The 14,810-nt window shown below is 38.8% G+C and overlaps 1 protein-coding gene across 1 annotated transcript in view; it reads right to left on the reverse strand.

Annotated features, from left to right (window-relative positions):
• Positions 1–714: 714 nt before the first annotated feature.
• Positions 715–14,810, reverse strand: part of LOC126976160 (neutral alpha-glucosidase AB) — a 33,965-nt gene continuing 19,869 nt past the window's right edge. The window contains exons 8-20 of the mRNA XM_050824382.1: positions 14,421–14,529; positions 13,648–13,787; positions 12,104–12,291; positions 11,654–11,796; positions 11,335–11,432; positions 10,698–10,820; positions 9,192–9,357; positions 7,931–8,067; positions 7,394–7,506; positions 6,220–6,377; positions 4,994–5,107; positions 3,821–3,930; positions 715–3,090 (exon numbers count right to left, since the gene is read on the reverse strand). Coding sequence (XP_050680339.1) covers positions 2,880–3,090; positions 3,821–3,930; positions 4,994–5,107; positions 6,220–6,377; positions 7,394–7,506; positions 7,931–8,067; positions 9,192–9,357; positions 10,698–10,820; positions 11,335–11,432; positions 11,654–11,796; positions 12,104–12,291; positions 13,648–13,787; positions 14,421–14,529 — 1,810 coding nt within the window. The 3' untranslated portion in view covers positions 715–2,879. The remainder of the gene's footprint in view (positions 3,091–3,820; positions 3,931–4,993; positions 5,108–6,219; positions 6,378–7,393; positions 7,507–7,930; positions 8,068–9,191; positions 9,358–10,697; positions 10,821–11,334; positions 11,433–11,653; positions 11,797–12,103; positions 12,292–13,647; positions 13,788–14,420; positions 14,530–14,810) is intronic.

Raw genomic sequence — 14,810 nt, forward strand, 5'->3', positions numbered from 1 at the left:
GATAGGTATTCAAAAATGATATTGAGGTTTCTAATATATATTTTTTCTAAACTGAGTAGTTTGCGCGATCGACACTTCCAAAGTGGTTCCCCCCCCCCCTCTAACTTCTAAAATAAAAGAGAGTCCGACTCGCACTTAGAAGTACCTATATATTGGCAATCCAAATAATTCAGTGAATAACATTTTACAGTGCTCCCAAATTAATAATGCGCATACAGATCTTCGCTAATTCGCCGGAAACACCCGAATCATTCAATCGTAAGAGCCCAAAACAATGCACTTGCATTTTGCACCTTGTGCAAAAGTAATAGGAGTCAAATCATGTGTTCACAATACGAAAACAAATCGGGCGGTCGGCTGTGGTAGCCGGTCAGTCAGTCGTCTTTAAGTATTGGTGCCGACTGCACGTGTTCAGTCTATGTGGAATTATATAGAGCTCCTATTACACACCCCTCTTGTTATTATTATTGTAATATAATTCTACTAAATTATGCAAAAGTAATGCATTTTACCACTCTATATAGATATCGTCTCCCGACGGTCGGGAAATACGACCGTTGCCGAAAAGTGGCGAAGATCTGTATGCGCATTATTAATTTGGGAGCACTGTACATATGACAATTCATACAATGAGCGGGCGCGGGGTATTTAACTTACATAGCAATACAACATTTACCGGATCAGCATTTGTAGATTAATAAATAAAAGACAAAGTAATTTTAAAATTGTTTTATTATCACAAGAGGAACGTCCACACTCTGACGTTAAATAGTCTGTATAATTCAACATTTAACGCTGATTTGTAAAATGTACAAATAAAACTATATTGTTGCTAAAAATATAAATATACGAGCAATATTATTTTATGTCAGAATACGACCGTGTTTGTAGCATGTTTTGAACTGAATTCAATTTAACGTAACTAACAAATTATTATACAGCACACTGTATTAAAACGGGGAAGTAGTATGACCGATATGTGGCTCTCTTTCTTCCGATGCAACGAAATGTAACGCTGAAACATTGATAACGCTAGTCTCTCGCCTAGCTGCAGTCCTTCCTTATTTCATTAAATTGAATTCATCTTTATTCCTGCACTAACATTATCTTCAACGATTCATTCCATCAAATAAATTCAATATTTGACTGAGTAAATTTTTACTAGTTTGCTCTATATCAACTCGATCATGGTTGCCATTTAAATATTTCAAATATAAAAAAACATTAATTATTTAAGAACAAACACTGAACTGAACACACTGTCACGCGATAAAACAAGGGTTTTGATATTATCTTGTATAATCTTTGTAAGTCTTTTGCATAATCTCTGCATCATAAAATTTAAATCTTAAATATTATAAAAATTATATCGAAAATTTCACGAGAGCCCTGAAAAACTGAGATATAAACGTATTTTATTCAAATGTATTAAAATGATATAAAAATTGTAGAATGTTTTTACCGTAACTGACCCATTAAAATGTAGGTCTCTACCCTAAATATATTTGCTTATAGTATCGTATGACAGTGGAAATTAGATGGAGCATTAAAAATGGGAGGCGGGTTTCAATATTTATTATAAAACTGTACCCTGCCTGTACACTTTCACTAATCGATTCTAATAAACAAAAAATTCGGGTAAACAGCGGAAAACCACTTCTGACAAATTCAATCTGTTTAAGATCTATATAAAGTAGGGATTGGCGATCATTGCTAAAGAATAATCTAATGAGTTGAATCGATAAAAGTGACCGATATTTTTTGTGGATTTTTATCGAATACCGGCGGGCGACAATGATTAATTCTATGCGCAGCGCACTCGTTGTCCACACTCGTGAGTAATACTGAGTAGCTACAAAAGAAGGTGCGGGCGCGACTGATAGCGGATTACTTGCAGTGGGAGCAAAGTAGCTTGTCGTTATTCCAATAATAAAAGCGAGGAACTACTAAAACGACTAAGAATTAATACCACAAATTTAAATTAATTAAATTTTTTTGCAACAATCACCAATTAGTAGGGAAAATTTAAATATTATTTTTGATGAATTTGCTAAAAGTAGATTTTACCATGTGTGTCTTTTTAGAGTGCGGAAATTTACATTTATGTACCATTCCGATAAGATGTACAATGTATAGATTACTAAGAGGTATTAATTTGTTCGTATAAAGTGTGGCATTGTACATAATCTTGAAATGGACACAGAAATGTAAAGTATATGAAGTGGTAATTGTACGCTTTGGCGGCAGTTTTTCAATTAAAGCCAAATATCATATAGAATCCAACCAATGACAGTTCGGAATACAAAAACACAATTGCGTTAAATCATCACTAATTAATTGTATAATTTAAAGCTTAATGCTTTACTAAAACATTCATTGGGTACAACCCAACACATACAACAATATGTAACTTCAAAAACGTCGCCAACTCAACATACAGACAGAAAAAATTACAATAATTATACTATATAATATATTATATCGTTAGAAGTTCATTCTTAATGAGTATATAGGAAGACGCAGCGATGCCCCGTGTGACTTCAAATTATCGAACGGATATAATGTGACTTGTATTTGCTAAATATCTATAACCGCATCCATAAATTCGAACTTGACGTTTAACACTAGTACGTTTACAGTTAAATGCGGGTAGAATGATGTTTTGAATGTAAACATTCAATATGGCTAGAACATGGGTGTGGTTTAACTGTTAATGAAATTTTAAAATAAGCGATTATATAGCCACTTGCATCGTTGCGTTTGGATGTCAATTTAGGTTTGTACTATCTAAGAGTTTCGTGGTAAATCTGTACTATCTAAGATGGTATTGCACTTAGCTATGTCTGTATTCTGTCGGCGACGTGCCACCACGAACCCCATCAATACGTGAACCGTATCTCCCAGTCGGCGGCCATCTTGGCGCCGGGTTTCCTCACCACCAGGACGTCGTTCCCGCGGTGGATGGTCATGTGGAGCGCGCTCCGGGACTCTCCCTGGATCAGCTGCGCGGACTTGGGAGCAGTCTTGATACCCGCCACTACTATTCGCTCCACCCACGTGCGGGTCGGGTAATGCGCGTTGTTTTGTAATCTGCAATTAATGTAATTGTAGATCGATGTTTATCCTATTACAACTAGATCCCAGAAATTATTCAAAACAAATGTATAATGCATTCCCAAACAATTGTTAAAAAACGTTTGTGTGGTTAAAGGTTACTATAACATAAATGATTTTCATACCATAGATTGAAAATGGAGCGACCACCCTCAGGCTATTAAATAATAAGTTTTATTGTGCGATATTACATTGTAACCATATTTTTATTTAAAAAAAAACCCGTTTTTCTCAGGTCTGAGGCATGCTTTTTCGAATATGGATATAGAGGATAGTCAATCCTATATTGAATAAAAATATTTAAATACTTGCTCGAATTGAGGGTTTCATTAGGTGACATAGAAAGGATACAAATTGACTGCAAAGTGTTTATGGGTGGGGTTTCCTCTTTCGCCATTAATTTGTTCACAAACCATCAGTTAAGCATTACCACTAAGGTGTTAAAAAAAATTAAAATTTTGGTGCAAATTAAATTTGTATATCTTAATACCTTTATATTTGCAATGCAAACAATTCAGTCAACCAACTGAGGTGAACGGGCGCAGGTCCTGAACGCTCATTGGTCAGGTAATAATCACAACATATCGTAAGCAATTGCTACTGGCTACCGTGTATTTTTATAAGATATGTGTTCCTGCACGTATTTCTTTCCTTTTGAAATCATTCTGAGTAAAATTTCACGTGAAAAAAATAAAGAATGACTCACTTGTATGTCATGGCGTCTGGAGAAAACGTGATCTTGGCGTAGATGTACTTGTTGGATTTGTAGTCGAAGGTTTCGCCGTCGTCTATGTACAGCGTGCCTTCAGCCGTGCCCTGCGAAAATCAACGACGCAACGGAAATGTTTTAAAAAAAAGCCGAAACCGAAACTAAAAAATTCAATAGAGATGATGGATTATTATTTAATTTAAATTATTGAACCGACACAATATTTTGTGATATGGAATTGCTAAATAACCACAGCACTAATTCGAATTTGGCATTTAATATATATTAATTATAGTGATTATAATTAAATGCGGTTAGAATGATATTTTAAAGTCCGAGTTAGTAAGTCTTTTGTGGGGGCGATGTAAATGCCTTTACCCCTGGCTGGGGCAGAGGGCTTACACAGTGCATCTCCATCGCGATCGGTCCTGAGCATCTCTCTTAATTTCACTCCAGGTCTTTCAGATGTCTTTCGCTTCGTCAGTGACAGTCCGCCGTCAGGTTTGCTTTGAACATCCGCGTTTGCGTTTTCCTTGTGGGTTCCAGTCTAGGGCTTGCCTCGGTATATGGTTGGGATCCCTCTGGAGTGTGTGTGGCCTATCCACCTCCATTTGCGGCGTTTTATTCGTAGGTCGATTGGGACTTTATGACAGCGTTGCCAAAGACGATCGTTGAAAATTTTGTCGAGAATATTGCGACGTTAACGAAAAACAGATGAAATCACGAGGGTGTGTGAGTCTATTCCTGCGCATTACTAATTTGCGGGTATCGAGTGGGCTGTACTCACGTAGTCGCTAACTATGGTCCTAATAAGAGAGCTCATGTTCGCTCAGAAGGCTATGCTCGGAGTTTCCCTGCTAGATCGAATCGGAAATGAGGAGATCCGTAGAAGAACTAAACTCACCAATATAGCCATATATGGTTGCGAAACTGAAGTGGCAGTGGGCAGGGCTCATAGCTCGACGGACAGATGACCGTTGGGCCAGTAAAGTCCTCGAATGCAACCACGTACCGGACGCAGTGTTGGTTGGCCCCCACAAGTTGGACCGACGATCTGGTCAAGATCGCCGGAATAGTTTGGATGAGGGCAGCGCAGGATCATCATGGCGATATTTGTACCAGGCCTTTGTCTAGAAGTGGATGTCTTCCGGCTGAAATGGAGGTACTCACGTTGACGTCGAGAGCGGCGAGTAGCGTGTACGGGTCGTTGGTCATCAGCGTGGAGGACCGTCGTACGCGTTCCTTGCGTGGTATGATGGTGCCGCCGCGCTGGTACACCGGGATCTATTAACATGTAAACATAGTATTTTCAAACATAAATGTGAGCATTACAGAATTGTGGTATATTGGTTGTTACACACGAGATTATAACAAGGGATACTGAGTGTCACGATCAATTCACATGCATTATATTCGAAGTTTTTAAACACTCTTGCTTTAAAATTAATAAAAGAAGATATCCGTAGGAGTAAAATCAGTCAGAGCAAATTTTACCAGAGGTTTTTATACTCAATTATATTGATGAATCTTTTTTTTTTATGGAATAGGAGGACAAACGAGCGTACGGGTCACCTGGTGTTAAGTGATCACCGCCGCCCACATTCTCTTGCAACACCAGAGGAATCACAAGAGCGTTGCCGGCCTTTCAATTACCATCAGATGAACGACCTGCTCGTCTCGTCCATTATTTTCATGAAAAAAAGAAATAAAAAGTACCCGACGCGGCTAAAGAAGTTTTCGTTTCAAAAAATTGATTCATTCATCACTTTGTGATTTCCACACATTTTTCACTGTGTGGTCATAAATACCGTTCATTATTTTAAGTGCCGACATTTTTTTTTGTTCTCTTATAAAAAGAAACTGAAATAATTTCTATTAAAGAAACAAAAGTGTTCAGAGGCATAAAAAAAATAATAATCAGAGAATAAACAGCTTCAATAATAAGAAAAAAAAAAACATTACAATTATTACAATTACAACCTATAACAAAAGGAACCGTGTTGTCTTCGGCTGCTGTCAACAGGTCGACTTGGTAGAATCAGTGTTAAAAGTGTCCCTATTTGAATCCCAAAAATGCTGAGTGGCTGTCCTTTTCATTACATCCTTTTTTATACGCTTTTTATTAGCTTCACCTGTATGTTTGTAACCGACTTCTTTGGGCGCGATTTTGACCCACTTTAAACGGCTAGATTTCGTTCAAACTTTGTAGATTTATCAAGGACCGATGAAATTACACTAATTTGATATAAAATAATAGTTAAAAAAAACTAAAAAACACGCTTTTTATAGAAAACCGAACTAAAAAATAAATAAATGCATACTTTACTTTTCTCATAGAGTTCTCAGGAGAGCCTGGAAAGACATGCACGCAATGCGTCCGTCATCAGTACACGAACCTTGCCAATGTTGACGTCCTGGTGTATGTGCCCGTTGGCAGAGTGCTGCTGGAACGTGTCCACGTCGTACCACAGCTCGCGTCGCTCCCGTCCCGGCAGGTACACCTTCACGCTGCTCACGCCCGCTTCCACCACCGGGGACACCAGCAGCTTGTCGCCTGCAAATTAAATTAAACAAAACCACATTTGTCGTATCACCGCATTTCGACAACATTTCCTTTAACACGTGGCGTACCAACAAGTCAATATGCGATATATTGAAATTCGCACGGTGATCCGAGTGAGTCAATATGAAGCACTTAGAAATACGATTCGACTCAATCGATTTCTGGTTTTAAAGCGTTGTTGCGAAGTGCTATTTCGCTTTGAACTTATAATGGAATGAAGACGAATAATGCCAATAGCCACACCTAGTATCGGAATACTGGGTCTTGAAATCTCGAGCGATTGCCAACTTATATGAAGTATTGCTGTCGTCTCTGATCAGGCGCACCCCAGTCAGCTTGAACCACTTGACTCTGTGCGACGAAGAGCAGCTCAAATTGGCGGGGATCAGTGCTCTGTGAATGGCTTGGATCACTTGGCGTTGCGTAGAGGCGTCGCTTCATTGTGTGTCTTCAACCGCATTTATCACGGGCTGTTCTGAAGAGCTGTTTGACCTGATTCCTGCCGCCGAATTCCACTGCCTTCAAATCCAAATTAGGATATCATCCCCACCACCATGGATCTGTGGCGCTCCTCCAGAGTGCTGTTTTCAAGCAGCTTTCTTCCACGTACTACAAAGCTGTGAAATGAGCTTCAACGACATGGGTACCTTCAATAAAAGCGCGTACACCTTCCTTGAAGGTAGGCAACGCTCCTGTAAATGTCTGGTGTTGCAACGAGGGCGGCGCTTGCTCATTTGCCCAGTAATTTCACTAGCTACGGCGCCTTTCAGACCGAAACACAGTAATGCTTATACAATACTCGGCAGAAAAAGTTGTGGTATCCATAATCTAGCCGACATCCTGTGCAAAGGAGCCTCCCATTGGTAAATGCTTTTTTTAAATGACTGGGACTTCCCTATTTATGCCCAGGGGAAGCACAGGGCAAAAACAAAGTATATTTTTTTTAATGCGGAGATTCGTTCTATAGCGATATTAGGATTTATTTAAATGTAATAAAACCTACTCACCTAAAAGATAGGTATTGTCTATGGTGTAGGTCTGTTGTTCCTGTGGGTATTGCTGGAACAGCGGCCGGGTCACCGGCAATCCGTCGATTGAGTGCTCGTAGAACAACGTGTACCTGAGATACAAATTCACCGATTAAGACTTTATACGGTTCATTACACCAAATACAGCGGAGGTACAAACCAACGTATTTATAAATGACCAGAAATTGGAACTTGTGGACATTACGGTCTCCTTGGGTATCACGGTAGATGAAAAGCTTCAGTGGGGTCCATATATTGCCCAACTTGCAGATAGACTCAGCTCTGCTGCATACGCTGTCAGACAGATTAGAGAGTACAGGAATGTAGCGACCGCTAGATTAGTGTAGGTACTTGAGTTATTTTCACAGCATCATGACTCACGATGTTTTACTGTGGGGTCATGCTGCTGACATTGACATAGTGTTTGCTCTGCAAAAGAGAGCTGTTCGTGCTATATATCAGCTTGGTTATCGACAGTCCCCAACCACCAGACAACCCTCATGCAGCACAACTTACCAAAAGTCTAGGAGGGCGTATCTGCGGCGTACAGCGTCTCGTATGCGCGCCAGGGTGGTCGCGTCATACAGCCACGGCTCACGGCGCTTGGTCTCGATGTGAGAGTGGGCGCGGAAGAACGCTTGGAATGCTCCCGCCTACCGAACAACAAAGTACATCGACGTCATAATTAGGGCATCGTCCTTACTATTTTTATGCAAAAAAGACAAAGCGACTTCATAATTATACATGTAGAAGGGGTTGGTTATTTAAACGCACATAATAATAAAACTGTTACAATTATAATGAGATATGTTGCGTCGAACTGAGCGCTCTGGCTTATATAGGGCACGACCGTCTACCGTAACGATGCTACCAACTGTTAACGCTACAGTAGTGCCAACTAACTAACACGAATCAAGTTAACTAAAGATCCGAATATAATATGCTATTTATTATAGTTATTTCTAATTATAGTGATAATCATATTAAATAGTATTTTAATATTAACAGTAGTTAAATAAATGTTATTATTAATTGGGATATCTTATGACAATTCATGACGTTGGTGCACTACCAACTTATTAACACATCAAGTTGACATATATTTATTTGCTAAAACCATAGTAAACAATAGTGTTAAAATATTATAATAATGAGCTTATACGGTTTGCTAGCACTATTCCTAGCAGGCAAACAATTAACTAAATACCATTAATATCAGAATTTCTTATCCATGAATTCCTTAACACAATAAAAATTATAAGCCACGAAGCTGTGGAATGAGCTTCCTTGTGCGGTGTTTCCGGGACGATACGACATCGGTACCTTCAAAAAAAGCGCGTACACCTTCCTTAAAGGCCGGCAACGCTCTTGTGATTCCTCTGGTGTTGCAAGAGAATGTGGGCGGCGGTGATCACTTAACACCAGGTGACCCGTACGCTCGTTTGTCCTCCTATTCCATAAAAAAAAAAGCATAACTATTAACTAACTAATACTACTTGGTAACTTATAATAAACACGAACACAATTACATTCACAACTTTTATAATATATATTAAGTAATTTTGGGATCATCATGTACAACGAGTCTGTGTGGATCACGTCGGTTCAGCGGATTTAAATCATTAGCTGATTTAAACAATGTTTTATTCTTTTTTACAAACATACATATCTCGGAAATCAAAGGTCTGTCATACTTTATACCAAGCATTTGAGTATGATCCCACCAATAACTTTCTGATATGCAGGGCTATTTCTACTATCTAGTCGTTCCCCATACCTGATACCACCTCGTCATCAGCTCAGCGTCGGGGTACTTGAAGAAGCCGCCCACGTCGGAGCCGCAGAAGCTGACTCCAGCAGTAGCAAGCGACAGACACATGGGCACTGACGCAGCCAAGAAACCCCACTCTGCCATGTTATCTCCGGTCCATACCGCCGCAAACCTGACAAAAAGTTATACTTCTTTAGGCACGTTATGAAAAAAAAATGAAGAGAGTGAAATATTAAGATGCGCGCGCATCACTTGAACACAAAAGTAGCAGGTTGAAGTTGGTTCCATTTTCTGACGTTTGCGTCATTCGTTATTTTATTTTTTTTGGTTTCTTCGTCCATTATTAGGACAGGCAAAAGGTTCAAGCTCATACAGACATATCTATTATTTAATAAATAACTGTCAAAGCCATTGTTGCAAGATTTTTACAAAATTGTTCTTTCTAAAAACGTAGAATAGCCCGAGGAATAAATCATTTCAATGATTTTTGCTTTTTTTTTATGACAAGTGATTATCGTACGACAACTTCGCGCGCGACGGTTCCACGGGCTAACAGACGGCGACGGTATCGGGTTACGGTAGTTTCACGCGTTGCCCTTTCCCACAACATCACCCGCTACCCGCTGACATCTTATTACCCCGTCCCCGTCTGTCACCCCGGGTGACCAGCCTAGCGAAACTCTTTATGAATAAAAAAATTAACAAAAAAACAACCGACTTGTCTTAATTAGCTTATCGAAATCGGTTGGCCAGGTATTGAGTTATTCGTAAATTTGTCGCGCACATACTTATAGCAAATGGAAGACTTTTATGGTTTTCTCATGGTTGCAATCTGGACCAATCGCAATGGTCCAGACGCACGCGAAGCAGCAGCTTTCAAATAAAAAAAGAATTATCAAAACCGGTTCTCCCAGTCCAAAGTTTTGAGGTAACAAACACAAAAAAAAACATAACGAATTGAGAGCCTCCTCCTTTTTTGAAGTCGGTTAAAAAAGCGATTCATTCGATTGTATGAAACGTGCAGTCATTGATAGATTGACAGATGACGGCTATAATCTTGTAAAAAACTGTAGGCTTTCAAACTTAGTCGGATTATAGGTTGTCACCAATCGCCATCCTGTAATAACTGTACGTTTCATACTAAACTAAATATAAATTTTTACTTCGGCAGTCGCGCCTCTTATTACGTAGTATAAGAGGATATAAATCCTCTTTGCGGAGGACGGTCGTGCACAAAGTCTCGGACTATGGAGGAATTATATTTTATTATTTTGCATTAGTATCAAGACCATCAGCTCAAGCCCAAATACAATTAAACAAGAATATTTAACTGTTTTCAATATACTCGATTACAAGAAAAACCCCTGTTAATGCAGGTTAGACCTCCATTATTTTATTAGATGCATAGTACAAAAAGGAATTAAATAAACCAGTCAAGTGTGAGTCGGTTATTTACTTTTACTAAAAAAGTATTTTATTTAAAAGTAATTCAATTGGTCGTTACAGACTCACCTCTGAGTGCCCGCGAAGACAGCTCTGGACAGTATAAAGGGTCGGTAGTGCGCATCTGTCCTGGCCATCATACCCTCATGCGTGCCCTTGATGTACGACAACCCGTACTCGTTGTGGACGTGTCTATGGAATTACATTAACGATTATTATCTAATAACAAATAATGATAATAATAAGTTTGTTTATTTCTTTAACAAAAAGCACTAAAAAGCTAGGGGCAGGTGTCTCCCGTTAAGCTTATCGCCTGTGTTGGGATCTATTTATATAAACATCAGTAACTGAATCATGATATTCTAGTATATTCTTCCTAATGTGGCTTATGTGTACGGTGTGGAAAGAATAAGTTAATAAGACCACCAAGCTTAGAGTATTTGTTTACAAATTTTAATTTTAGTAATGAATTATTTATACGCCTAGATAGACTAGACATTTTTTGTATTATTTTATACCTTTAATTTACAATCTTTGTATTTTTTTTGTATGTGTGGGACTAGCTTGTTAACGTTTTGGGTAATTATGTAAGTATACAATTTTATATAATAAATAAATAAAAAAAAAAAAAATTGTAACATATTCAGCAGCTAAAGATAACCTATAATGGTTTCTTGCAAATAAAGAACCATGAACATTTAATTACCTGTGTTCCCAGAAGGAGGCAATCCCTTCTTCACCATCCTGCGGGCTCTTGTAGTGTCTGCAATCCTTGGGCATCGTGATCTCTGGTCCATTGAACACCTGCCAAATTCAAATGTTACTTTCATTGACTGACTCATTCTGCGCTCGGAGAAGTCTGTGAACACCCCAGGAGTGTTCTGACCTTCTGGAAGGAGCTGGGCTGGTTGGAATGACTGGCCAAAATGCACTCAAAATGGATATTACACATGTTACTTGTCATATTACACGTACATTATTGGCGAGGATCTCGCGTGAATGTGGAACGCGCTTTAGATACTCACACTTGGCTCATTCATATCATTCCAGATGTGGACATCCTTGCTTGTTCCAGGGAAGTTCTGGAACTTGTACCGCTCCGTGTAGTACTTGATCACCGCTGGGTTGAAGAAGTCCAAGTATGACGAAGAACCTGGCCAGCACCAACCTGCGGATCGAATTATTATTTTAAACACAAGCTGAGACTTCTTAATAAACGCAGTGTAAAGTTACTCCAAGTTTAAAATTACTTCTCCCTCACATGTAATTCTGTACTGACAAAGGTAAGATTAAGACAAAAAGTTTTAAAACTTGGAATAACTTTGACTGACCAACATTACGGAAATTTTCAAATCAAACTAAAGGGTGTTCTTTGCAATTGATAATTTTAATCAATTTTTGTTTTCAGGAGTTTAGTAATGGTAACAGTTAAACTGATATATTGCATGTATATCATGCATCCTATAATACCTTACCGTCATAATCTTTGCCATCTTTATTCTTAACGTAGAGCCCCATCTCCGTCGCGTCTTCGTGCAGGAAGTAGCCAGCCTCCCGCTTGATGTGGGGATCTATGATGACCACCATCTTCCGGCCCTTTGCAGTCAGGTTGGCGACCATCTCAGCAGGGTGAGGGAATTTTATGGGGTCCCAGGTGAAGTATCTATAAAACATGGGTATGAGTAAGTCATAAGTCTACTAGTCGATTTAATTTTTAACCGGGCCTTTACATGTCTCTAAACAAAGCGATATATCAAAGGAAAAATTATAGAATAATTGCTAAGTATTATAGCTTTAAGTTGTCAATATACATATTTTAGCATGTTCAAATTTGTTGTTTGTTTGGTTAGCTGGCGCAATTGGCGGCGCCGTGTTTCAGGTCCCCTCTTCAACTGTCCCTAATCAAAAAGGATATAATAGTTAATAAGCAAAGATTTATGATAAAACAAAATGGCGAATTCCAAAATGGCCGCCATACACTGCTATATCGTCTCGTTGACGTACCATAAACAACTAGACTCTCAATCACGTTCAAAAATTATCTAGAGCATATATCTATTTGTTCAGTTGTGTTTCAACCGCGCTTTGTATACAACGCCACGCAATAAGAAAGTGATGGAATGTGGTATTTCGAGTGAGTCCCCTTTGAATTAACAAAATTGTGTGACTAACTTGACGTTTTTACATACTTTACTTAAACAAAATTGTCTTGCCTCCTGTTCGTGTCCATCTGCTGTCGTTGTGCGTGACGTAGTATTAGTACTACTAATGAGCGTACACATAATAGACTTTGAACATTATTGCCACGAAATAAGGTGTAAATTTGAATGAATATTAGAATGTAATCTGTATAAGTTGATGTATACGTTTTCTGACGACCTATTAATATACGATTAGGTGCCGCGTACTACGAGCGCAAATCCGCAGTATGAGACGGGAAGTTATCACGTACCCACTACATTGACTCTGACAAAGGACCTCCGAATGTCCGAAACTACTCGGTACTACACCAATAAACCGTCAGTTAAGCCGATTAAAATAAAAAATAAATAAATATTTATATCCGAGATAGATACAGGACTGGTCCATGCGTCGTAAGCTGCGACGGGTACCGGTTGTGGTGCTAGGTCGACTAGTCATAGCTGTCAATTATTGTATTTGTTGGATGCGATTACTAATTATAACTGTAATCACGACCACCATGTTCACGAAGCATTCTTACACAAACAATGAATTCAAGCTCTAAAGGTTGATACATCCAATTTACGATAATTTATATTTCAATATTTGATATTTAAATCGCATTACAGCAATTGTAAAATACTATATTTATTGAAAAGAGTGGCTGTTGAGTTTCTTGTATGATATTCTCGCGAGCCCTACTTTTTCTGGGCATATGGTAGTTTCAGTAAATTAAAAGATATATTTATGACGATTCAAAAGTTTAAGCCTAATTGAATAAAGTTTTTTTGAGTTTGAGTGAATGTGTGAAGCGTGTGTCGGGCAGGTCGGTCCTCACTTCTTGCCGTCGGTGTACTCGATGTCGAGCCACAGCACGTCGGCAGGCACGTCGTGTTCGTCGAAGCCCTCGTCGACGGCGCGCACGTCGGCCTCGTCCACGTAGTTCCAGCGCGACTGGTGGTAGGCCAGCGAGAACCGCTGCAGAGACCACACATATTGTACAAATGCTTTGTCATCCTGACACAGACAATGAGAGACGAGACGAGCATAACGTTCAGCTGATGGTGATTGATACGACCTGCCCATTACAATGCAGTAGCGCTCAAAATTTTAGAAACACCCAAAAACTCCGAGTGGCACCTCAATTTCGCTCGTCACCTTGACACATAAGATGTTAAGTTATTCGTTTTTATGTCTTTTAAAATAATTTCACTGTTTTTCATTTAATTTATAGCATAAGTTGTGACGTATTATTAAGAGTTAAAGCATTAGTAGTTAACCTTTGTGGTTTTTTTAGATGCTAAGTTGACCTAGTTTTATATCGGTATATGTAATATGATAAAAAAAAATTTGCTTAGTAATTTCACTAGCTACGGCGCCCTTCAGACCGAAACATAATAATGTTTACACATTACTGCTTCACGGCAGAAAAAGGCATCGTTGTGGTATTTATAATCTAGCCATCATCCTGTGCAAAGCATCCTCCTCCCAATGGTGATTGTCCTTACGACCCTGGGATTTCCGTATTCTTTTTATACCCCGGGGTATCACAGGGAAAATAATACGGGTGAAACCGCTGGGCACATCAGTTGATATAAAAATGCGTTATACCGGTGGCAGCGGGGCGACTCCTGTAAGCTTGGTGTACTGACGGAACACGTCCGAGGGTCGGTCTCCCATCATCACGAACACGTCCACGATGCCGCTCTCACTCATCAGCCTAAAACAATACACACCGTTAGAGTTTTTAATAAAAAAATATAAACAAGATTAAGAGGTAGCTGCCTTAAAAGTGAAAAAAGACATTATCTATCACGGTCGAACCCATAGACTAACAATAATTTTGATTTGTTAATGTGTGTGTTAGCTAGTGATTGGGTACACTCACACAAATGATCTTGTATTATTTTATGATAATTTATTATTCATTATTTTCTATCTAATTTTACATTAATGAGTATTCTCCTAAATTATTGAAGTATTTGTTAGTATTTATTTACA

Source organism: Leptidea sinapis, chromosome 39 (assembly GCF_905404315.1).
Source record: "Leptidea sinapis chromosome 39, ilLepSina1.1, whole genome shotgun sequence".
In the NCBI taxonomy this organism is placed as follows: domain Eukaryota; kingdom Metazoa; phylum Arthropoda; class Insecta; order Lepidoptera; family Pieridae; genus Leptidea; species Leptidea sinapis.